Below are 25,001 nucleotides of genomic sequence, written 5' to 3' on the forward strand. Positions count from 1 at the left end.
CAATTAACGACATTTTTTATTACAATAAATTTTTATAATAAAAGTAATGATATTTTTAAATATCAATAATAAATCGCAAATATTCCTTCATAATGATAAATTTTAACGATATTTTATTGAAACAAATAAATTAATAAAATTTTTATAAAATAAAAATAATGTTCCAAAATAAACATAAAATAAACATAAAATTCAACAAAGTGTCATCACACTTTCATTAAAATTGCATAAAAATTTTTCCACCGGGATATGCGATTTATTTCTATCCATTTAATTGACGCAAAATTTTTATAGTGAAATCCACGAAACATTTTTATATTAAACTTAAAATATTTTTTTAAATAAAAAAAGTAAATTAATCATTTTCAAAAAACATAATTTTTTCGGCAAACTAAATTGCTTTTTTGTGAAACGAAAACCAGTTTTTATTACTATGAAAATTGCTATGACAATTAAATAAATTGTTTTTATTATTTTTATAAAGTAAATTAATGGAATAAAAAATATTTTAAAATAAAAATTAAAAGGAGAAATTGTGCTTGCAATTCCAAGATTGAAATGGCCATCATAAGCTTCACGCTGCAAGGTGACAGGTCGAGAGATTTTGTGAATAACGTACCCTAACCTCAAATTTTTAACAAAGAGTGAAATGCAACATAACCTCCCTCAACCAGTGGAGGCAAAAACCGTTAAAAAGAAACGAGGAACAAATCTGCTATTGAAGATTTGTGCTGAAAATTTCGAATAGTGAGCTCCTTTTGGCGGACACGTTCGAATCATCTTCGCAGTAAGAATAATAATCTTCCGCTCGTCTTTCGCGATGAGCGTGTTCGTACAGAGGTTAGTTCGCCTACGGGCCGCGTACCCGGTGTTGTTGAGACTAGGCTGTGACAACAACAATCACTCGCGCCTGGTACTCAGCGTGATACCAAAACGTGGACGCAGCACCCCGAGCGCAGCATGGATCGATTCGCAAAAGGCTCAAGGCTTCACGACACCTGCTGCTGTCACCGCTAATAAGAACGACGACGACGACGACGTTGGCCCAGAGAAGATACCGGAGAACACGTATGCCCACACTCTCTTCCTGAACTCGTTAAAGTACGCGAATACCGTGATGCAGCCGAAGACGACGTACTCTCACGTTACGAACAGTGAAGCATTGGAGATCTTGGAGAAGGATTGGAGTTCGATGACGAACGTCGAGACAGTGTCTGCCGTCAAGAAATTGTCCTACAACATTTGTCGTAACAACGAGAAGATTGAACCACTCCAGTACACGAAAGCCTTTGATACTCTAAAGGTGCAAAATCTGACCAATGATGATCTGATAACGATTATGCAGCACTTGGTACCATTCAGTAGTCATATGAAAAATTGCAACTTTTATAACAATCTCTGCGGACGGATAGACAGGGAATGCATGATGCGTTTTTCGCGATTGCCTACAGAAAAGATGTTGTATCTCTGTGACATAATGTATCAAATAACGTCCAAGCATATACATGGTGTTCCTTCTCAATTTTATTCACAATACGTATGGTATTCTATTAGGTATCTAGGCAACAGACCTAAAAAACTTAAACCTGAGCACTTGGTCCAGATTTTATTCTTTTTAAACATATATCGAAAGCCACCTATAAACATGTATGAGCTTGAGTTTCATTTGGAACAATGTATGGATGAATTGTCAATCAATGAGCTGGCTATAGTTGCATTAGGTTTCTTCAAGACCAGCACGAAAATCAGAAACAAAGATTTTCTGTCTCGTATCATCCAAAGAACTATAGCAGAGATAGATATGGTTGATACTGTCAGTATTGCAGGCCTCATAAAATTAATACGGTAAGATAAAATCAACGTGCTGAGTGTTTGATTTGCAGTTATTGTGTTTTATCTTCTAATTTAACTTTCAGATACAGCATGCAGCTTACAGAAGTCAAACCACTTATAGATTTATTGAAAGTTCTGACGCCGTATGAGCCGCGTTATACGTTGATGTCTCTGGCGCATATCGCGCAAGCATGTGGGAGAGTCGCCGTGTACAACAAAACATTTATAGATAGAATAATTATGAGGTACATGTTGTTTTTCTTGCATTCGTTAATTACCATATATATTCGTGATAAGTGATACTTAGGATTGATACAATATTCCAGATTAAATAAGGAAGTGCAGACCGCGAGATTGAAGGATCTTGAAAGATTTCTCTATACCTTTAGTATTCTTAATATTGATTCGAGCAATAGCGTTTATGAGAACGTAATCAAGGAATTAAGAGCCACTTGGGATACTACTCGAGCAGCCGAAATAGCAAAGTAATTATCCAGTAATAATACGATTCTTACAGTCGCAGTATTTGAAAATCATTCTCCGTTTTTGGTTCTAAATAAATTTTGTCAATCAAAAACATTTACAAAATTGTCCTGTGATAGATTTCCACATGTTGCCGCACGTATTTTAGGATACATGGCAACACAAAATGTATATCCCACGGATCTGATCAAACACGTTATGGCGCCTGAACACATAAACAAGGCCTGCCATGGCAATTATCATTTTCTTTCTCGTGAATACTGTGTACTGGATTATAGCCTTCAAATAGAAGTACCCGAATACGATGGTCCGTTCCTTAAATCCACCGTTAGAAGTTTTCTAGAGAAGGTATGTATAAAAAAAAAAATCCATCGTTTACGGTTGAATTATTCGCCATACGTCGTACAAGTTCAAGGAGAGATAATACATATTAATAAATTTTGTAATCACAGAAATATTATGACCTATTTCTGACTACTGGTTCACATGAATCAACTCGGGCGAATTTGCTTTTCACAGACGTGCTGGCAACGTGTCAGGTATATACAAATATCGTCGCGTAAAGAATATAATCTTTTTTTTGCTTGTATGTTCTTTCATAAAATATTTCTATTTTTATACAGAAATTGTTTAATACTACGTCGAATATATCGACCACTCGTGCATTACCGCACTTTACGCCGCAAGACATTATTTTCTGTCTGAACGAGCAAAATCAGCTTGTGCCATCAGAGACATTTTTATCGCAGTTTAAAACAAATGAAATTAAACGCGTAAACGAGAATTCGAAAAATGTCAGGTGGATCGCTCTTGTCATGGGTCATCACGGATTATTAGTGAGGAATTGTGGTACACTTACTGGAGCCTTAGCTGCAAAACTAAGGCAATTGTCCATAATTGGCTACACACCAATCATGGTAAGTTTTGTAAGAAATAGTTATATCAATCTATGCTAACACTAACGATAATAAAAATGCAAAGCACTATCTTTATAATTTTCAATGAATACTTAAGATATTCTATTTAAAATAAACCAATTCTCTCTGTTTCTTTTTAAAAAATAGTATAATGTGAATACCGTGAAGTGCAATTTAGTCAACCACAATTAGCATACTGACATTTCTAAAATTAGTCTTAGTGTTTTTAATTAGAATGATTTTAATAATAAATTGCATTAATTGTAATAGTAATTATAACGTAAGACAATTTATTTTACAGATATCACATGTCTCTTGGGACGCATATAAATCATCACAGGAGAAATGTGATTACCTCGAAAAGCTAGTGTTTCGAGATAATGCGTCAAAAATATTCAATACTGTATAATAGCGCGCAAAATACGTCGCAAAATAGGACCTCTTGTATATCTTTTATTGGGAAAAATATTTCTTGTGTAATATAAAATATTTCTTATATTACATTGTATATACATCATTTTCTTATATTTACAGACTTAGGCGACATTAAATTTGCGTAATATATGATTTTACACATTGTTTAGAAGTAGTACTTTTGCGCGTAATTTAAGATATCTTGGGAGATATCTATCAGGTCACGAGGAAACGGAAATGTTAAAATCGATTTTAGAAATAGTTGTGCATAAGTTTCTTTGTATATTCGACAGTGACGAACAATGTTGCGGTCGCTGGTACTGTTCTGATTAAGGTCGGTATCAGTCCATTGTACAACGCACCAATACCTTCTTTTCGTGCGATATCTTTGAAAACTATCAAAGTGGGTGTTTTCAAATTCTGCACCTGAACCAGATAGTTTTGTTATAAGAAAAATGTTGAAAAACAGACACACGATTGTTCAGTTTTATGACACATGCAAACTCATCTTTTCAATTAAAAATATACCTGTATTCTACTTTTAACAACGTCTGCTGGAAATATTGCTAGCCAGAGCATCGCGCCACCGACTGCGCCAGCCACCATCGTCTTTTGCCAGCCAATGTCATCCCTGTTCTGACCCTTTGCAGCTAGCAACTCCCTCGTGGCTTCATAGCCGCCAAAGAAAAAGAAATAACCTGGCATTTCGCGAGCTATGGTTGACGTCAGACCCCTGAACATGCCTCTTACACCTTCCTCCTTAAGAATCTGCTTCGTTAAACTCCATGGTCCTATACCAGATTTCTAAAGAAATAATGACGGTCACTTAAAAATTGCCATCAAAATAATCAAAACATTTGTTGGACACTATTACCATGTATTTTCCTGTGGTAGATTTTAATGCTTGCGTCTGTTCGACTTCCTTCATAGCCTGCAGCTTGCATTTTATCAGTTCCGTCGGGCATAGCGTTAGCGAGGAAAAGAATGCGGCAAAGAAACCAGCCCAGGCATTGCTGAAGGAGCTTAGCTCTTTCACATTCTGCACACCTGTGAAAAAAGGAAGGTAGATTATATATTGACTTAAAAACAATTCATACTTATATATTAATTTATATGTTAAATATCGCAATTTACTATTTACCTGACAAATGAGCAATTGCCTTTTGACATCCGCCGTACGCTGCGAACAATACCGAGTTCTCCGCTACATTAGCGACTATCGCCGGAATCGTACCGGCATACAAACCCCTCGCGATACCATCAGTCTTTAATGTACGCAAAAAGCAATTTACCATGCCTTTGTACATGGACGGAAAAGTCTGCATCTTTACTTTCACCGTGTCTAACGGTTGACCTACGTAAACGAGTGCTACACCGCCTGTTAAATAAAAATTGAATCTGTGTGCAAAAACGTTGAGACCCTTTTATAGGGTGTTCTTAAATATTTTTGTAAAAATCATTTTACTAACAAGTAATATGTGTGTGTGTGTGTGTGTGTGTGCGCGTAAGTAATTTCTATTTACAGATAAAAAATATGAAAATATTTTTTTCATATTTAGTGCGGTTAAAGAATGTGTTGAAGGAAATTTAATATCTAAATTTGTTTGATAAAGACTGTAGATAATTAATTGATAATTGATAAAATCTTGAAAAAATTAATATTATAATTTAAAAAATTAATTTATAAAGCTTATATAATATTGTAATTATTTATAAAGTTTATAAAAAATTGTTTTTTTAATTTTATCAATTTATTAATAAATTTTCTTGACAATGTTGACAGCAAATTAAAAATGTCTGTAAATTTTGTAAATGTTTATAATATTCACAAACTTTATTGGAAAAATTGCGTCAAAGATTGCTCGCTGCACAAAAACGTCAAACATATTATTGTTTAAATAATGCATTAAGATGATGTGTAAGAACGTAATCACATGCCAGTTAAAATGATTAGAAGTTATTTGGATTTATCAGTCGGGTATTTACCTGGAAGATAACGTTACAGGATACTGACTGATACTACCGTTATCTTCCCAAGGAATCTATTAAAGTTAAACATTTATATGTTATTTTTGTTTTAATATTAAAATATATAATTTCATGAAAAACAGTGGATAAACTATGTTTGGCAATCAATGTTGCAAAACGCATGCAACAAAATAATTTATTTTAAATGTATTAATAATAATCTGAGTTTTATGTAGTAATATTGACAAATTTTAAATGGACAAATTTTAAATGGAGCTTTGTTTGAAAGAGAAATTAAAAAAGAACAAAGCCTCCAATTTTCATTTTTAAATCTCATTTTCTATGTTCATACTTTGCAGTTTTTCATTTGTACACTTTGCATTTGTAGAGAGAATATCCTTTTTCTCGAAACATTTTGTTTTCTACTAACTTTAGAACTGTTTTGCTACGAACGCCGCGAGATTCATCCTCACGTGACGCAACTTTTGCTTGCGCTCGAGTAAACTGTGCGATTAATTAAATCGCCGATCGATTTATCATCCATTGTATCTTAATTGTTGCCGTTTAACTGTCATTTGGTTAACATTAACAGAACAATCGATCTTTTGTTCAATATATGAAAAGAAAGATTAGATTCAACCGAGCTTAGTGGTCAATTCGACAATTCAAAATTATGCTTGCAGCAAAATTTCGAATTACATAATACATCACGAATTTATCTTTTCAAACAAATACAAGATTTATAATTTTATTTATATCAACTGTATGGTATTACTAGATTGTTAATCATCGATTTAAAGTTGTATTAAATTAGGGATAATGAATTGGAAATGTAAGTTAGAAAGCAGCAAGGAATTGATCACTTTAAATTAATCGGAGTTCGGTCAAAGTCTGAACGCTATCTCGACATGGGGGGTATCCGTAAGTAAATAAAAAAATCAGGAATCACCCGGACATTTACCGAGTGAACCGGCGATGAAATCGATCGCGCCGTCCATGATACTTCCGCGGCCATTCTCGCTCGACACGTGGGGCACTTCCGTGCCCACGATCGGCCCGACGACGCTCTCCGTCGTCATCACGATCGTCGTCTGCGTGAAAAACTTCTCTTCGGCGCGGCCACGTGCTTTTTATCTCAGGCGATAAAACAGACACGATCACCAGGTCCAGCCAGTCGCGCACAACGAGTGATACTGGCAATGACTGGCAATCGAGTTTCTCGCGAGGCGGTATATGTATGTAATGTATGTATCTCTAAAGAAAGAAGTATAGGTTTATTCATGTTGCTTGCACTCTTTGCACTTGGAATCTCCGCTTTTTCTCTCTCCAACGCCCAAGCGTTATATTTATCTCGGTTTAAGTGCAAACATTTTTGGAGAATCTCAAGCAACAGATCTCAATATCATTCGTTTATCGTTCACATTTCTATCATTATCAAGCAAGCTTGGCTCGAGAAATTGCTGGGCCCCTTTAAAAATTCGAGGAAAAAAAAATTTTCCTTCCACACCCCGCACCTTATTTCTATGTCAGAATAATGTTGTCTACTTTGAATCAGAAAAAGATTAAGAGTAAATTAAATCGAGATTGAAGTTAATTTACATTGGTGAATGGATAAAATGGACATGAAAGAAGTCTTGAAAATCTGTATTTTTATGTAAAAAAGTATAATATACAGAATAAAATTAGATTGCTACTGTTGCTTATAAGATTGATGCTTTTTCAAGATATTATTAAAATGATAATACAATTTTCTAAACATTTAATCGAGAGAAGAAAGAGTGCGTTTCATTGCAAACAAATCGTATTTTTCAGAAAATCATCTAGGTTAAGTTACAAGAGTTATAAGAATGTGCGCGAGAGAGACGAAGCGACGCGACGCGACGCGGCGTCACCTGTGTGAAGTTGCCATGGAGACGCAGGGTCGCGTCTCGATCGCCGCGCGAGCGATAGTCCCTAGGATTTGTCCGTCCGAGAGTCCCTAGACCGTGGGGCCGACGCGAACGATTTCGCTGCCGTCGGAAGAATCTCGAACGATCCGCGATTGTTGATCGTTTCATGCGGCAGCGGCATTGTTCCGCGACATCGGAACATTCGGAGAGATTCGGAGCACGGAGATTCGCGTGAATCGCGTGACGACGAGCGACGCGAGAAGGGAGCGAGAGGAGATATCGCCAGGGTGTAAATCGCGGCCTGGTGCTCTCGTAGGTAATTCCGAACAGCGCGGAAGGACGCGGGGCCCCCGACGTTGCGACGGCATCCCAAAATATGAAATCGCCCCGCGGCCACGATTGATATTCGACCTCCCCCCCCCTCTCTCTCTATTTTATTCCTATTCTCTGCTTCTATCTTTCTCTCTTGTTCGTTTTTCGCACGAGGAAGCGGAAGAAACGGACTTAAGAGCGTATTGCTGAGGAAGCGGACGCGAATCGACGCGATAACACGGCTCCGTGCTCCGTCGCTCGTCACCGTCTCTATTCGCAGTCGTCGAGCAGTTGCGAGAGTGCACGTCGAGCACGTACGAGAGTGGGTACCGTGAGGACGCGCGTTCTCGTTGCGTACGCACACGCGACGGAGCACGGAGCAGAGGGAAAGTGTGCGCTGTGGATCGCGTCGCGTCGCGTCGCACTGTGCTGTGCTGTGCTGTGTCTTGTCGTGCCGTGCCGTGGCGATCCTCCCGAGCCTCCTCGTTCGGATACTGCCCAGCCATGATAGCTACCGCGAGCGCGTCTCCGGCGCGACGCGCGAGGCACGTCACCGCACCGCTCTAGCTCTAGGAGCCCGACCGACCGCAAGATGCGAGAGGTCCGTTCTCGGGAGAGCATCTTCGCGGTAAGTAACGCTTCGTCGTCATCGTCGTCATCGTCGCCGTCGATGACGGCTACCTCAGGTATAAGGAAAAAAAAAAAGGAACATTCTATGGCCCGCAAAGTCTCTTGCCTTCTCTTCCGCCCCCGCCATTAGTAGCGCGTTTTCGAGTACAGCATTCCGACGTTGTCGTCGTCCTCGTCCTCAGACGAGACGTCGCGTTGCGAGTGTTGCGACGAGCGGTCCTCCTCCGAGAAGGAGAGGACCGTTATGTCGACGCGCGCCTACGGGTCCGCCTATAGGCTGCCGCCGCCGCCGCCGTCGCCGTGTCCCGGTCGATACGAAGGGACCCGACGAGGCTGATCGTCCCGTCCGCGGCGCTGACTTCCGAGGGGGGGACGCAACCCCGATGCCCCGATCGCGAAGCGAGAAGCGACGCCGCCGCCGCTATCGCGTCCCACGGGGATCGGGGAGATACCGTTCTGGGAGACGGCGTGTTTAAAGGACCCACACGGGGCTCGGAGCATCGCGGCGGACGTCGCGCCCTCACCTTCCTCGAGCGGACGGCTCGGCTTTCGGTGGGCTCGGGATTCGGCCTCGGGGGCTCAGGTTCAGGGTCAGGTTCAGGCCTGGCGGTGGCCAGGAGGGTGGCCTTTCGTAGCCGAACAACGTGGACGCGATAGCGTCGCGAGGAGAATCGGGCGTGTGCGTTTAAAGGGCGGCGGGGGAGGGAGCGGGAGGACGGTAGGGAGGGCAGGGGGCGACATGGTTGCTCTCGAGCCGAGCGGTGTTTTTGACACCTGAGTAACAGCTGAGTAGGTTACGGTGAAAGAATGTTATCGGGCGACGCGGAATGATATCGCTCTGAAAAACGTCGCTAGATCTCCCCGACGGAACTGGTCGCGACGCTCGGAATCAAGAACAATGCTGTGTATCCGTGTGGCATAGTGTTCTGGATCGCGCGTGCCTTCACTCCCGAGTCATAGGTGTGATCATGATGGTGCTTTCCGAATTGGTTGCGCCGAGAAGTTGCGTGGGACAATAGCGATGCAACGTGCATCACCAAGCCCGAAGTTTCGATAGAGTTTCATCTGAGATACATTAACCTCCAAAACGTTAAAAGTGCATTAGAGTTACATAGAGGCCCAGTTTTTCATTATCTGGTTAACTTGTAGTTAAACTTAAGCTGGTGTTTCAACCAATGAGCTTCGCTTATGGCATCATCATGAGTGAAGCTCATTGGATAAAACATCAGGTTAAGTTTAACCACAAGTTAACTGGATAATGAAAAATTGGGCCTGAGATACATTAAAATCCGAATTCATAGTCTTTCTCAGATCTCAAGATCAGTTTGTCTTTGTTTCGCGTACTACGTTTTGTCATACGCTAGACAAAGATAAACTTGAGATTTGAAAAATATCTATGAATTTAGACCTAAATGTATATTAACTTGTTAATCTATTAACGCAGCTGTATTAGAGGAAGAGAAGAGCTCTTCTCGCAAAAGCGCTTTCTTTCCTTTTCTTTCACATTCCATTTCATGCTCCATTTTGTGTCCTTTTTTCAGTGAAAGTCAGCGTCGCAGAATGGTGGTGGACTACTGCTTGTCGATTCAAGCCTCAGCAACTGCAGTAAGAAAGCAGGAGCGAAGGTTAGGTGGCACTGTGGGTGCAAAGATGCAACCCAACACTGGTGGAGGATGTGGAATGACACCCAAAGAGCTCTCCGACAATGACGACTTGGCTACATCCCTCGTGCTGGATCCCTATCTAGGATTTACCACTCATAAGATGAATATCAGGTACTAACGTTCGATTATATTGATGTACTTGTGAGTTATTTGTAAGAGCTGTTTACTAAAGTCCATTCTATTCAACAGATACAGGCCGTTAAAGGCGAATAAGGACGAGCTTCGAAAAATCATCTGTGAATTTATCCAAACTCAAAATTATGAAAAGGCATACAAAAAATTGATGGGTGGTGACTGGGGTGCGCGGCTTCCCCACACAAAATCTAAACAACAGCAAATCAATCTAGAGAATCACGTAAGTTATATAGATGTATAGTAACATCACTTTGAAATCATTTATTGTTTTGTTTTAACAAGAAGTTTGTTGCTTTTGATGTTGCAATAAATCGTTTGTATATGCAATAGTTATTTTCTTTTACAGATTAAGCGATACCTGCGAGTTTTTGATAAGGATTCCGGTTTTGCCATCGAGGCATGCTACAGATACAGCTTAGAGGGACAAAAGGGTGCCAAGATATGCGCTACCCGAAAATGGATGAAGCACGACAAAATTTCCTGTCTCGTCGGTTGCATAGCAGAGCTCAGTGAAAAGGTTAGAATTTTGCAAAGTGTACAAAAAGGAATACTTTGAGTTGAACTGTTTTATCATTGTTTCTATTTTTTTTTTAACTTTTTTAATGCAAATTATCTTTATTTCTCTTTGTATGTTTGTTTTTTTAGGAAGAAGCTGCGTTGCTACATCCTGGGAAAAATGACTTCTCTGTGATGTTTAGTTGTCGAAAGAATTGCGCTCAATTATGGTTGGGACCGGCGGCATATATAAACCATGACTGTAGAGCGAACTGCAAGGTAAGTAACGGACGCCTGAAATTCGATACATGATTGTGTAAGAATTATTACGTAAATAAACGTGAATATTATTTTCGCAGTTTGTGGCGACGGGAAGGGACACGGCGTGTGTTAAGGTGTTGCGCGATATCGAGATAGGTGAAGAAATCACCTGCTTCTACGGAGAAGATTTCTTTGGTGATAGCAACTGTTACTGCGAGTGTGAGACTTGCGAGAGGCGAAGAACCGGTGCTTTTGCGAGCCAGAAGCCGGGCGAGGAGTTATCGTCTGGTACATTTACATGCTAAAAAACCATTCCTCTTTGCCAGGATTTGTCAACTTTGTGACTTATCTATTTTTTCTATTTTCGTAGGTTATCGTTTGAGAGAAACAGACAATCGAATCAATCGAACCAAGCATCGACAGCAGCCATTGAACAGGAATAAGCAGCAAGCCGATACCGCTCTCACCGAGCGAAACACGGTTCTTGTCGGAAATGCGGCAGTCGCGCCGCAGTCACTCAGTATGAAAGAGTTGCGGCGCAAAGGGCTCACAAAGTATGATGCCGAGCTGCTGATCGCGCAAGGCTGTCGTTTCTCGGATATCAATCAGCAGCAGCCGGTGATCAATAACGGCGAGAATGTGCTACAAACTCGAGCTCATCCTTCCATGATCACAACTTCCGTCACGAGGAGTCTCCGTAACAAACAAATGTGCAAGTTCGACAGCAATTCTGGTGACGGAAACACCATCAAGAATACTCAGTCGCTCAGAGCGTCCAGGTAGTTTATTAGGCTCTTTTGTATGATTAAATACTTTACGTCTATTAATATAATTTTAGATTGATTCTTAATTTTGATTTCATATAGACTTCACAAGAGAACGGAGTCAAAGAAAGGGAAAGTCGGTATAAAGTCTGCATCGTCCTGTCTTAGTAATCCCATTGTGAAAGACACGGAAGTGGTAGATATCGGTCATCGAAAGGAAGACTCTGATAGAGTACCAGTGCACAAGGAGAATTTGTATTCGCGACTGCAAAAGCATCATCTGCCGAACGCATCGCAGGTAGATCGCGATTTCTGCGTGAAACAATCACGGCAGCGTACCGTGGTAAAGGAATCAAACGAGGACGCCTGTCCGCTGCGACTGATGGAGGTTCAAAACCTCGGTGAATCGAACGGTGATAACGACCCGGTGGAAGACGAACGGGGAATACCGAATCTCACCGCAGAGGTCGAGCCTGAGACAGTAGATAACGTTAATTCTTCCAATTACAAAAAGGGACATTATAGTACAAACGCCTGTGATTCAATCCGATTAAGTTCCACGTCTCAAATCCATGTACAACAACGCTTACATACCGTAGAATTGATTCCCGAGGATACGAATTGTCGTTCGAGGGACTACCATCATTCTTCATCGCCCGTTCGGCATAAGGAAGGCATGAACGATCCTTGTGACGTGGCTGAACAGGTGAATTGCGTTAACAAACGTTCTAAATCCCATGGTAAGCGACTTTCTTCGACGGACGAGCGAGACGATCGCAAGACGCCGAACGAGGAGTCGTCTTATGAATTTGAAGATGACGATTTGTCGGTTGAGGAAAAGAAAAGGCTAACGTTGCAGGCTGATTTCCGAGAGAGTGACATTTTACACGAAACGAGCTCTCGGTCGGATGACGAATGTTACGATTTAAACTCCGCGAAAGTAATCGTGGTGCAAAAGTATGATATAGAAAAGGAAGTGGAGAGTGAAGGCTCCGAGAGTCCGATCGCCATCGACGCATCGGTGGCGAGTCGCTCAAACAGTGTAGAGTTTTGTGGATTGAACTCTGAAGGAATTTTAGAGACAGAAGCTAATACCGAAAACGTTTTAAAATGTTATACAGTTTTGAACCAGGAGGAAGAAGAGAATATTGTGACGAAAAGTGATGCGTATGTCGAGCCTGACGTAAAATCCGGGATGACGATGTTATGCGCGACGGAAATGGACTCCAGAATAAATGTTACGGAAGGAAATAACGCGACGGTCTTTAGTAACATACAGATTACGAACTATCATAACGATATAGCTGGTCACACGAATTTGGAGGATCCCGCGTTAAAGAGATCTAGACGAAAAGATCTCGCTTTAGACGCGTGTTTGAAGTCGTCTCGCAAGTTGCAAAAGAGGCTCTCGAGCGCCAAGTCCAAGTTTGGAATTTTAATGGAAGGTGGGAGGGAAGATTCAAAGGGTCATGGCAAGAGGAAGAACAAGAACAAATCTACAAAGAGTCAGAGGAGAGATCGGCAGAGATCGGCGACAGCCGAGATAGGGGAGGCTGATGACGATTCAGGCATCCAGGGCGATATCTATGAGTTTAGTGAGAAAGAGAGCAATCTGGAAGATATTGGCATATTGATAAGACGCGGCAAACACGAATCTCGCCACGCATCTTCCTCCTCAATAGTGGTGTCACCGGTACAGGAGATGCAATGCAATGACGAGTACAATAAAGCCGAACCGCCAGTGCTGATCCCGGAGGAACCGTGGCCTCCATCCGTGGCTCAGAGTGAATCTGGCGCGGAATCCAATAGTGGTCTTCAGACGAGAGGAAACTGTGATGTCGAAAGGAGTTTGGAGCGGTAAATATGCAATGAATTGTTAATGTATAAAATTATTTTTACCATTTAGAACATAAACGTGAATTGAATTTGTAATATTTCGAAATGCTGTACTTTAGAGAAGTTTTATTTTAAGTCAAGTATGTAAATTGAAGGGATCTTCTGTTAGATTGACAGCTTATGAAAATAATGGCAGTACGCGAAAATCAAGCACAACCTCGTCCGAGTGCCAATGGCGAACGAGCAATTCGAGCGATTGTCGAGTTTGCCCTGTCACACCGGAGAGGACCGGTGGACTGAAGCTGACCTTGCGCATGAAACGGTCGCCGGTGCTAGACGATATCGTAGAGTCTGGCACCAGCGGCCTGAGTGAGGACAGCTACGAGCCAGAGTATGAGGTGTTGCGCGTCGAGGGACTGGAGAGGCGCAAACGCCGAAAGAAGCACAAGAGCAGGGATCGCGAGAGACGGCATAAGAAATCGCGCGAATTGAACCTCGACCCGCCGCCACCGCCCATGAAAAGATTACGCTTGATTCTCGGCAACGAGACACGCACCATCGATTTAACGCACTCTTAACAGCTATAATACCACCTGCCTCCGTTCCCTCGACTTGTCCCCTCCCCCTCATCGTCATGACGCGCGTATGATATCGATTTCATTATAATACATATAGACTATCTTTTTAATTAACGTAATTAAAAACGAAAAATCCAGAAAGTTAGGCCTCCTCGTCCTATGACATGTGACAGCGAGTTCATATCGAACTTGAAGATACTTTTCACAGATTAAACTTGATTTAGTGATAGAACAAGCATTGCTACAGTTTCTCCCTATCTCTCTCATTCTTTTTCATCTCTCTGTCTCTATCTCTCTTGTAGTTTCCATTATTTAAATCTTTTAACAGTTATATGTCTTATTCTTGTAATAACAACGAATCTCTGAGGGCCTATGGAGATGTCGTAAGTGACAAAACGCGTAGGTGGAAGAAGTTTTAGCTCATGCACGTAAATGTTTCTCCCATGTAGAGTCAAATACCGCGTACAAATCAGAGCTATAGTACGTGAATACTTATCCGTGAATACTAAGCCTCGTATAGTTTCATAGAGATTAATGAAGTGCTTTAGCTATACTGAAGAAATAATTCCACTTAATAATTTAATTAGAGCCAAGTTAAACATATAATTTTGGGAAAATTTTCCATTTTTAATATGGGCGTACCTAGGATTTCAATAAAAAAGGGCCAAAATTCATCTTCATACAAAATTGATTGATTCTTATATTGAGGTTAAGTTTTCTTTAGCGAACTTTCTTAATACTTCCCCAGATATCAAGTTTCTCGCATGTTGCTATCAATTTGATAAAAATGCGTTGCTAAGTTGTCATCTTTTTTGAGGAAAGCGGCTTCCGATTCTGTTTAAGATATTGCCAGCAACGCATACCGTGTATGCAACTTTATACCAAATTACTGGAAATTTTATATTAATAAGTTCTATACCCTGTTTCTCTTCAGTTGCCTGGGAAACAGTTTCCTTTTTGTTGCTTTTAGGTTGCTCTATACGAAGGGATTAACATCTTCATTATATCTTCACTATAGCAACGTGATTGCAACCAAACGAAAATTTGTAGTAAATATATATTTCTCTTTATGTGCCAGGAATGCATTGCTATCTGGGTCTTTTTTATCGCTAGCACCATTTTTCTACGTACACTTAGTATGCATAGTTTGTTGACGCAATTTTCTAATTGTTAACAGCAATTAGATTTTCAGCCTTTGCAATGTACTGAAAGACTTTTTAATGGTACTCATTGTACACAATGGTATTCTTTGAGCTAAGGAAATGGGCAGGGCATGCAGGAAGAAAGTTTCAATTTCTTCTAATATCTCTGTTAGTTCCAATATTTTTTAAAGTAAGTTTTTCTCTTTTAAAGTTTAATCCTTCTTTGGGAATAAAACGTTGGCCAAGGAGTATTTATTTTTTCATAAAAATCATTTTAATTTAATTTTCTCCTCGCCAAAATTTAGGGAAAGGGTGGCAAACATTCCTCCCTGCCTCTCCTTTGCGTACGCTCATAATTCTTAATATCGGATCACATTTAATTTTCAAAAAGCCTTACTCTTTTCTTTTCACATTTTTTTTCTCTAACTAACCATTTGGACAAACTATATTGTATATGCAAGATTGTATCGATCTTGGACTTCGTGAGATAAACGTAGTCAAATTAAATCTTACAAATTGTATTTTAGTTTCGAATCGCTACTTTCCAAAGTATTTCAGAACGGAGAAGGACGAAGGAGGAGGATCCCTATACTTATACTATGTATAATAATAATAATCTAATTGATTAAAAAAGATTTAGCTAAATATTAGGTAGCACTTATAATCGCTATTCTCGAACGAAGGGTCAAAAATATCATGTGGAGAACATTGTAAATAGTGCTTATACATATATTATAAGAAGTTTATATATATATATATTAACGTATATATATATACAAATATAAATATATATATATACACATATATATATATATATATATATATATATATATATATATATATTCTGATTTTTGGTGTATTACAATGTCTTTCAATGCGAATCGCAGGCAGGCACCGCATTGCATATACCATTGTATACGGAATACACCGGTCACACGATACTGTAGTAATAAAATATTATAAGAAAGAGGGTTTCATTCGCGGCAACGTTTTCGTTATATAACACGCCGTTAGAATATCAGAATCCACATCGCAAATGAGGGGATGAAACGCGCCCTTGCGCATGAGATCATCTGTTTCACATTACTTTTGTTACAGACGAAACTGCGATACATAAGAATTGGAAAAATAAAACTTGTGTTGTTTAAAATTTTTTCGATATCAAATTAAAAATTTATTTGATGTACAATTTTATTCTGCATCAAATAAATTATCAAGTTTTTTTTTCTAATTTAATAACGAAAAAATGCAGAATACGAGTTTTATTTTTGTCAAGTTGAAAAGATAATAATATCGCATTCAAAAGTTTCACTAACGAGATTTTTTCACAGGGTAATTTAATCGAAATTGATCTCCAGTGTTTAAAAAAAATTGAAAAAACAATATTACTTTATGTCTAATTTGATTTCTTACTTTATTGGAACACTTATTTGGTAGAAATCATTGAAATTTTCAAAATCTGAAATGTGATATTGCGTAATTTGGAAGATGTCCCATATAAAGTAAAAGAGCGACGCACACGACGACACTTGTTTATTATATTCTGAGATTTAAAATGCCGATTTTATTTGATGAATGGGCCGTTACTGTTCAACGCCGATCATAGTTGTTTTTAATATAAAAATTGTTTTTAATATAAGAATAAGCGTTTAACAAATAATAAAAGAGAAAATTCTTGTTACGTATCAAGCGAACTATAGAGAATCACGAGAAACGATTTTCTATTGTGTCATATAGCGATGAAAAACTGCAAAGAATACAATAGGTATTGTGCGGTTCATTGATTTTTGTTCTAGAGAAAATTGCTTGAGTGTAAAACACACAGTGGTATAGAAAAATTATTTGTATATTGATTGTACATTGAATTGTACATTTAATGATAACTGATTAGTCGGACAAAGATAATGAAAGTGCGGGAAAATTAAATTAATTTTAATCAATATTGACCATATAAATGGCTTTTTTAATTAATGTGTATTATTTCACTAAATTTCTGAATGAACAATTCTCATTGAATATAGTTTTTTTCTTAAGAAAAAAAGACTATACAGTTATAATGTTCATAGATCTTAAAAAAGAGATATTAATCTCTCTCTTACTCCTTTTTCCTCTATACATTTTATATAAATATATCTGAAAAATAAATTCTAAAAAAATAAATCCATTAAATCACAATTTTTTAATGATCCTTGTAATTTTAATAATCCTTTGTTAACGTTGCGTGATCATAACGGCCCATTTCGAGATATTTTCTACGAAATACGCCCGAGAGAAGATTTTCACTCGATTTTCCCTTTTACTCACTATTTGCAGATGATTATGCGAGTCATTACGTGATCGACTCAAAATGGTTTTTTTTTTTACAAGAGAAGAGAAAGAAAAAAGGAAACGGATATCCCGGATATATAGAAATTTCTAGAAACGCTCTTTTTTTATGCACAACAAAAGTTTTGCGTCGTAACATTTAGTTCTCGAACCACAGCAATACATCATTGTGTTTGAGTTTTTCCTTTTAATTCGTCGCATGCGACGCTTTCTCCCCTATTCGTTATCGGCAGAATTTTTGTCTCACTGCCATTAGGAGAATGATGTTAATTCGTACGTTTCGATTAATCGCTCGTGAGAGTAAGAAGGATAAGAAAATTGCAAGTTGCACCCCTCTGTGCTGCAAACGATCATTGTTATAGACAAATTTCGTGTATGTATCGAGGAGGATGATATTTTGTTTCTCCTCCGAGAGCCGCGCGACGAAGAAGAAAGAAGAAGGAGGAAAGCGAATTTCTTTTCTTTCGTAGAAAACTCACGGCCGCCCGTGGCGCGTACATTGTAATTATACATAATACCTTATTTGTTGAGCAACAAATATATAGAAATGTACATTGTCATTATTATTTTCTACGGATTAAGGAACCATAATAAATGAAGCGCATAAACGTAATCAAGTTTCTCCCCATTATTTCAGACTCTGGCTACGTTTCACTTGATGCTACAAACGCTTCGAAGCATTCTTTGATTGGTCTTTGATTGGTCAATTCGTAAAATTCTTTGTTCCGATTAATCAATCAAACGCTTCGAAGCATTTGTAGCGTCAAGTGGACCACAGCCACCATCTGTCTCGTTATAAGTCAAAGAAAACATTTGAGAAACGCTTGCCTCTTTCACTGTAATATTTCTTTCCAAAACTAAACGAGAAATTGCGCCTTCTGATATTACATTAAATTTCGCTCTATAACCTTAATAAATCTTTTTTCTGTCCAAACTTCGCACGTTACGTATAAAGTAAATATCTTTATTGAGATGATTAATAAAATTAATGAAGATTTTAATCAAATTTGATTTGCGCCCATTTGCGGTGTGTCATTTATTAAGACATATTTATATTTAAGAAATTATTTATTATTAATGATCGTGCATATATAGGATATCTATAAAGTCTGTTCTCACCCCTATACTTCAAAAACGGCTCAAAATTATAAAAAACCACGAAATATGTATTCGATCATTTTGAAGAATTACTCTTTTAAAGGTCTTGGAAGGATAGAGAATTCTAGGAAAGCGATTATTATTAAGTAATCACTTTTCTTAGTACTAGAGTATTTTTCTTAACATTTAAATCTAAAGTTATTTAGTCTTCTTTTTTTAAATAACAGTTATCTTTACAAAGAATATTTTCTTAAAATACTAGATCGAAGTATATAAAGAACCTTAAAGGAGATTTCATCAAGAACAGATAGTCCAGCAATGGTTTTTCTTTACATAATTGTGTATTTTGCACTTCTCATTATCGCTTCTGTTCATTAAACAAGACAAATTTTATTAATGTAATAATATTATTGACATCAATTTCGGCTCTCATTTAATAATTGGAATCAACTCATGCTCGCCATCGAAACGTTTAATATTTAATATACATATACACTTGAATAAATGAATATCATGGCATATTAAATAATTTTTTTTTAATCTGTTCGTTAATGGTCGTTAATCTTTGTTTAATTACGTTTTATAAGTTTATATATTTGCATCTATCATATTTGTATCATAAGCATCAGATTTATTCAAAATATATTCTGAATCTAATAATTTAATACTGCGATCAAGAATATTAAATTAAAACAAATTCGATTTGCTTGTTATTCTAACTTTTTTTAATAATATTTTATAATAAAAAGTACAAATTCTTTTTTTGAGATGATAATGACTTTTTCCTCGGTTTTCTTTTCTAATACTTGTGATGACATTTTAAGACAACTATCAAGAAAATATTTTTTGTTAAAGATAACCAATACTAAAAAAAAGCAATCGCTTTTTTTAGCAGTGAAATTAATATTTTTATGTATATAAATTTAATCAATCAAATCATCGATAAATTCGTCTTACAGCCACTTACACAGCGTTGGCTGTATTTTATTAGTGGACCAGCTAGAAGTGATAAATAACGTTTACTCAAGCGGATACTAACAATGTACCGTCATCTACTAAAATACACGGCTCTCGCACGGCTTTCCGGAAAGTCGATACAGTTCGACCAACTTTTCTTCTATTATTGCGAAGCGCGCGAACAGAGCGAGGAGCAGACAGGACTCGTTTGCGGGAATTGACTGCTCATCAGATAGGGAATAAACCCGTGTATGCATTCCGCGCGTGTACATTCTGCGGGCGCGGATGCTGCGGGACGGAATTTTAACGCGACTTCCGGACTTCTTTCGCGCGACCGATCAAACGGGAACGTATCGCCTCGTAAATACGCGATCGCGTGTGTAATGTCGCGAGCACGTCGAGAATGCTTTCCAAGAAATGTTGGTTGACGCATAAAACGCTCACCGTTTGTACAATACCGTATAATTATCTAATTTCGTTCTGCATGAATAATCTCGAAAGAAAGGCGGCATACTCTCGTGTCCATTTAAGTTTTTCCAAGCGAGAGCTTATCTTTTAGCGTCTCGAGAGTTTATCTGCTTCGACTTTTCCGACGCGATTCGAAGACAATGGATTGACATCGCACCGCAAACTTTTTGCTACAGCTTCGATTTTCCTGCGAGTAAAATTGGTTCAAATTCGCTCACGCAGACGCGAGACGTGGTAAATTAATTTCCCTTGCCCCGTTTACGTTGGCGCAGTCGATCGATCAGGATCCATTCGGTGTCAATCCAGCGTCGGGACCGCGGGAGCGACGGGACGCGATTAAAAACTCTCTTTCCAATTGCTCCTCTGGCGTCAGCAACGGGGATCGAAATGAGAATCACGCGAGCCTGTTTGCCGTCGCGGAAGAGGAGACAACGCGAGACGAGGCGGCCGCGGCGTTCGCCTCCTCGTCGGATAATATTAAATCGCCGGCGTGTACGCCTATTATTGCGTGACGGTCGGTTACGGGTGGCGTCGAGAATGTTGCTGTGTGTCGACACGCACACATCTCCCCGGGTGTGACCTACATGGTTCCATTATGCAGTGCAAGTATACGCCGCCGTCGTAGATAGACAACGCGCGCAAAGAGGGTCGATCTCTCGCGGCAAGTTTCCTCCGCATGGCGTTTAGCAGGGACGTTATCCGTCGACCGATCGTATATTTAGGGAAGACATTGGAGGTAGACCGCACACTGCCGGACCGCGGTAGCTGCTGGATAGGAAGCGGTTACCGGGGAACGATTCGCAAATTCTCCGCGACGCCGTCCGGCTCTAGAAAATAATTGCTCTACCCGATGTTGAAACGTTGATAAACGTACGTATTACCGAATGCCGCCGTTCTCATGTTAAATTGCTTAAGCAAATCGATAATTGATCAAAATGAAACGTTGCACTATTTGCAGGGTTGCGCTTAGATAACTTCAAATTATCTACATAAAGATAAGATGTAAAATAAGAGTCCTTTAAATAATTCAATTTGACTAAAAGTTTCTCTTTTAATTTGGATCAATATGTAAATCGAAATTGAGAAAAATATAGAGGAAATATATAACTTACAATTTACATTATAATGACTCTGGCGAAGTTCTTTGTACAAAATGTCTAACTACTTTTACAATAGTTTTGGACCGATTTTTACACAGTGCTGTTTTCCAATTTGAGCAATCTGTTGTTATCATTTAAAAAAATTTTATTAGGATAATTGGTAACTTGGAGGTTGAAGCAATATTTTATATCTATTGCTGTTCATATTAATTTCGATAATCTGAAATTTAACACTTTTTTTTATCTAAAATAAAGATGGAGATAATATATATTCTAATAATTTAAATAAAAGTAAGATAAATCATTTCTTCATGTAGATAATTTTATATAACGGCAAACATGACTAATAACAAACGTTGGTCTCAATATTTTTACATGAACACGTTGAGTGATATTGAAAATACCATCGCGGTAATTACCCATTAATTTGAATCAATGCATTTTGGAAGTAGTTCCTTTTATCACCGACAGCGATATTTTATACTTTTTATCATTTCCAATTAATATACTCACATTTTAATTCGTCATATTGATCAATCAAATTTAATTTATTTTTTACTGTTAATATTTATTCGTTCAATTTTTTTTCCTATAGCGCGAATACTAGCGGATATTGCGAGGCGGTTCTTATTTTGTCGCACGGCAGTCGTACTGCCAGTGTTCTTTTTTTTACGAATAATATTTCTGTCTCTGCGACTTTACATAATATCAAAAGAGAGAGAGAGAGAGAAGGGGGGAGCGTGCAGCAGAACCGAAGAGAGACTTAAACTGCTCGTAAACTGATATTTCTTACGGCGTAATTTCGTGATCGATCGTACACATTCTATAAAAATACGCGTCCCTTACGCGGTAATACTCGATAACAATAATAACGTTAAGCGACACTTCTCGTTACATTTTATCCTAATTTCTCTGAGACAAAATGTGTATGCTACTCTACAAATAATTATCGTCGATAAATATCGATAAATTTTATCATCTAATAATATTTTGATTTTATTTGTTTAGCTCATTAAATTCAACTTTCTATGTCATGTTTTATTGCGATGATAATAATATTCTCGAGCAGTTTTTTTTCTGTTATAAACAATCTATTTTTTGCATAAAACATTATTACTCACAAAATCTTTATTTAAATTGATATTGTATTTATTATCACGTCAGTTATTATTTGATCGATTATATAACGATACTCTTCTTTAAAAAAATTTTTATTTAAAGATGTAATTCTCTTGGGGTGTAGAAAAATTAAGAACGAGGTATTGGCACGTGAGATGAAAATAGAGCAACAAGCTTATTTGATTTTTGATCCCCCGTTTAGCAAGTAAATTTCGTTCTCAGGTAACGCTAAACGACGGAATTTATACCCTTAAAATGGACACGAAAAAAACCTAAACTCGTAGGAAAACGTGAACGGTTATCTCGTTTTAACTTTTTCTTTCTCGAAACTCACCGTACGTTCACGCTTTGCGTTTTACGTTTTAAACAAACCATTATAAAACGATAATCACACTTTCCACATTTTGTGAGGAATGAAAATATTTATGCGATAATAAAAAATAAAATTTAGTTATATATGAGTTAGATAATAGTTATACATGTACATTTAAATACATCTTACATTACTTAAAAATAATTGCGCGTGCGAAAGTTAATTATGAGAATTTTATCCAAGTTTATTTCCGTATCGCAGAGAGCCGACACAAGTGTCCATCTATTTGTATTAATTATAGTTTTGCCGTTCCTTTCTTTTTTCTATCTCCCCCTCGAAGGAGACAATGATAATCGCGTTTCATTGCAAAGGGCGAGAGGATGTCGGAGGACGGTGCGACAAAGAACGAGGCGTTCTTTGCTAAATCATCCGCCTCTGTGCCCCGCGAGCCACGAAGAGTAAACTCGGCAGTCCCCCCTTACGCGGTGTGCGCGATCGCGAAAGTGGGTCGACTGAAATGGGTCGAAAATAAATTTTTCCGCCGACCACCGTCGTCGTCGCCGTCGCCGTCGCCGTCGCCGGCGTCCCACCGAGGAAGTGTTTTCCTTACACGCGTGATCCGCCGACTCGCCCATATCTCGCCGGTTTTCCTTCCGTCTCGTTACCTATCTCATTCCTTTTGTCTAATCCTGCACGCTCTAATTGACGAAAATCACGAGGAGAGTAAAATTATTTTTTTTTTTACCTCTAATTACTATGTCTAAAAAAATTCAAGAAAAAAAGGATGTTTCTGATTATTCTTGTTGTAACAAGGATATAAAAAAAAATGTAATCAAGTTCATAGAAGAAATTACACGCGAATGCAATAGTATCGCAACTTCGTAGGAAGTATTATATAGTACATCAACAATGGTAGGGAGTCACTGGCTCGAGGAAAAATTTGCATTAATTATGTAATTTTGTAGTTTGCATTTAAGTTATATAAGTTTGTAATTATGTCACATCCATTTGTCAGATCTTATACCGCATTGTACTACTGGAATTTTGTTATAAACTTTCTTTACTGATCTCATTTATACAGATTTATTACACAGATTATTTTTTTTATATACTACAATTTATTTATTTATTTATTTTTAAGAAGTATAAAAATGTGTTCTAGAAACTTAAAAGTATATTCGTGAATTTTTTAAACCACTTTAAATAGATGAATCGAACGCGCGTTACTCGTGATCGTGCCAATAATATATTTAATAAACCTTTATCACATTGCATTGTAAGGAATAATAATTAATTTCGCACGTAAATCAAAGAAATAATATAAGTTTGTATTGTCTAGATTGGAAGATAAAAAGTTTCGAATCTAGGTTCCGCGAAACAACATATGAAGTTTTACTACTGCGTTGCGTCTGACTGCAAGTGTCACATGCTACTGGCTACTCCCTATATGGTCTTTACCACTTGTCTGATTTCTACTAGCAATAACTACTGATATACCGGCGACACGAAGAAAGACGTTGAAAGGAAGAAAGGACTTGCGACACGATTGTGAATTATCGTTGAAAACTATATGAAAATGAATATCATTACAAATTTAACAAGTAAATTTAACATGGAAGGGTGAGAAGAGGGCTCCTCTCAGTTTTCCTCAAGCATCCCATTTAAAATCCGCCACTGCTCCGGCACGGGAGTTGGGAATACATTCACTACAGTTACCCTGCTCGGCTATAGCGCTCGCACGCGCTCGCGTCGCTTCGCCGCGCGGCGTCTCGCAACGGGCGGGAGCGGGGTGGGCGTCGCGACGCCAGGCGTCGCTGGCGTCGTGCCGGCGGCATATCGTCCGAGCGCGGAGAGCGTGGAGTGTCGTCGTGTGCTGTTCACACCGTCCAGCCTGTGCGTCGCGCCCGTGGAAAACAGGTTCTCCGCTCTTCGCTCGCTCCGGTCGGACGACGGCGGTCGTGGTCGACCCGTCGCGCTGAAAATCGTTCGCCGGATTTGAGACTATTCCGGCGCGCGCCACCGAGAAGAAACGTGTACGCGGGGCGAGACCCCAACGCGGTGGAATGCGCGCATATATAGGAGAAGGGAGCACTGGCCGTACGGGTGCTCGAGCGAGACAGAGAGCGGTGCAGTGACATCGGGGTTGCTCGCCGTGAGCCGCGAAGGGTGGCGAGGTCGAGGGGGAGGTATCGTGAAAAGACGAGAGGGTGAAGAGTTCGCAAGGGAATCGGCGAGGAAACGAGACTCGACGAAAGGGGTGAAGAAGATTTTCCCTCCCGTGATCGTCGTCGTTCTTATCG

General features: G+C 38.8%; 3 protein-coding genes across 8 annotated transcripts; 2 read left to right on the top strand and 1 right to left on the bottom strand.

Annotated features, from left to right (window-relative positions):
* The first annotated feature begins 608 nt into the window (after nucleotides 1–608).
* On the top strand, nucleotides 609–4,191 carry LOC105195130. Its single transcript, XM_011160391.3, has 7 exons — nucleotides 609–1,845; nucleotides 1,917–2,078; nucleotides 2,160–2,318; nucleotides 2,436–2,664; nucleotides 2,769–2,855; nucleotides 2,940–3,233; nucleotides 3,535–4,191. The coding sequence occupies exons 1-7, from the start codon at nucleotides 821–823 to the stop codon at nucleotides 3,640–3,642; spliced, it is 2,064 nt and encodes a 687-aa protein (XP_011158693.2). The 5' UTR covers nucleotides 609–820; the 3' UTR covers nucleotides 3,643–4,191.
* On the bottom strand, nucleotides 3,673–6,808 carry LOC105195129 (mitochondrial ornithine transporter 1). Of its 2 annotated transcripts, XM_026133495.2 has the most exons (6): nucleotides 6,577–6,713; nucleotides 5,634–5,689; nucleotides 4,789–5,025; nucleotides 4,522–4,694; nucleotides 4,176–4,451; nucleotides 3,673–4,073 (listed from the first exon to the last, which is right to left on the bottom strand). In XM_026133495.2, the coding sequence occupies exons 3-6, from the start codon at nucleotides 4,970–4,972 to the stop codon at nucleotides 3,900–3,902; spliced, it is 807 nt and encodes a 268-aa protein (XP_025989280.1). In that variant the 5' UTR covers nucleotides 4,973–5,025; nucleotides 5,634–5,689; nucleotides 6,577–6,713; the 3' UTR covers nucleotides 3,673–3,899. The 2 variants fall into 2 exon arrangements, with proteins under 2 accessions (XP_025989280.1, XP_011158692.1); XM_011160390.3 differs by lacking the exon at nucleotides 5,634–5,689 and having other exon boundaries at nucleotides 6,577–6,808.
* LOC105195127 (histone-lysine N-methyltransferase KMT5B-A) lies at nucleotides 6,727–18,259 on the top strand. 5 transcript variants are annotated; one of them, XM_011160382.3, is made up of 9 exons: nucleotides 6,727–6,859; nucleotides 9,988–10,221; nucleotides 10,300–10,465; nucleotides 10,592–10,762; nucleotides 10,891–11,019; nucleotides 11,100–11,289; nucleotides 11,372–11,780; nucleotides 11,868–13,622; nucleotides 13,771–18,259. In XM_011160382.3, the coding sequence occupies exons 1-9, from the start codon at nucleotides 6,849–6,851 to the stop codon at nucleotides 14,177–14,179; spliced, it is 3,474 nt and encodes a 1,157-aa protein (XP_011158684.1). In that variant the 5' UTR covers nucleotides 6,727–6,848; the 3' UTR covers nucleotides 14,180–18,259. The 5 variants fall into 5 exon arrangements, with proteins under 5 accessions (XP_011158684.1, XP_011158685.1, XP_025989279.1 ...); XM_011160383.3 differs by lacking the exon at nucleotides 6,727–6,859 and adding an exon at nucleotides 7,646–8,444; XM_026133494.2 differs by lacking the exon at nucleotides 6,727–6,859 and adding an exon at nucleotides 9,013–9,542.
* The last annotated feature ends 6,742 nt before the right edge of the window (nucleotides 18,260–25,001 follow it).

The sequence above is a fragment of the Solenopsis invicta genome, chromosome 5 (genome assembly GCF_016802725.1).
Source record: "Solenopsis invicta isolate M01_SB chromosome 5, UNIL_Sinv_3.0, whole genome shotgun sequence".
NCBI classification, from domain to species: Eukaryota; Metazoa; Arthropoda; class Insecta; order Hymenoptera; family Formicidae; genus Solenopsis; species Solenopsis invicta.

Bases quoted from the DNA above. Each gene is read 5' to 3' on its own strand.
- LOC105195129 (XM_011160390.3), bottom strand. From the start codon at position 6,694: ATGACGACGGAGAGCGTCGTCGGGCCGATCGTGGGCACGGAAGTGCCC. The intron at 4,452-4,521 runs GTAATAGTGTCC...TTATTTCTTTAG, and splicing joins CTACCACAGGAAAATACATG to AAATCTGGTATAGGACCATG. The intron at 4,074-4,175 runs GTATATTTTTAA...TATCTGGTTCAG, and splicing joins TTGTTAAAAGTAGAATACAG to GTGCAGAATTTGAAAACACC.
- LOC105195130 (XM_011160391.3), top strand. From the start codon at position 821: ATGAGCGTGTTCGTACAGAGGTTAGTTCGCCTACGGGCCGCGTACCCG. The intron at 2,856-2,939 runs GTATATACAAAT...ATTTTTATACAG, and splicing joins ACGTGCTGGCAACGTGTCAG to AAATTGTTTAATACTACGTC. The intron at 3,234-3,534 runs GTAAGTTTTGTA...TTTATTTTACAG, and splicing joins TTGGCTACACACCAATCATG to ATATCACATGTCTCTTGGGA.
- LOC105195127 (XM_011160382.3), top strand. The intron at 10,763-10,890 runs GTTAGAATTTTG...TTGTTTTTTTAG, and splicing joins TAGCAGAGCTCAGTGAAAAG to GAAGAAGCTGCGTTGCTACA. The intron at 11,020-11,099 runs GTAAGTAACGGA...TTATTTTCGCAG, and splicing joins ACTGTAGAGCGAACTGCAAG to TTTGTGGCGACGGGAAGGGA.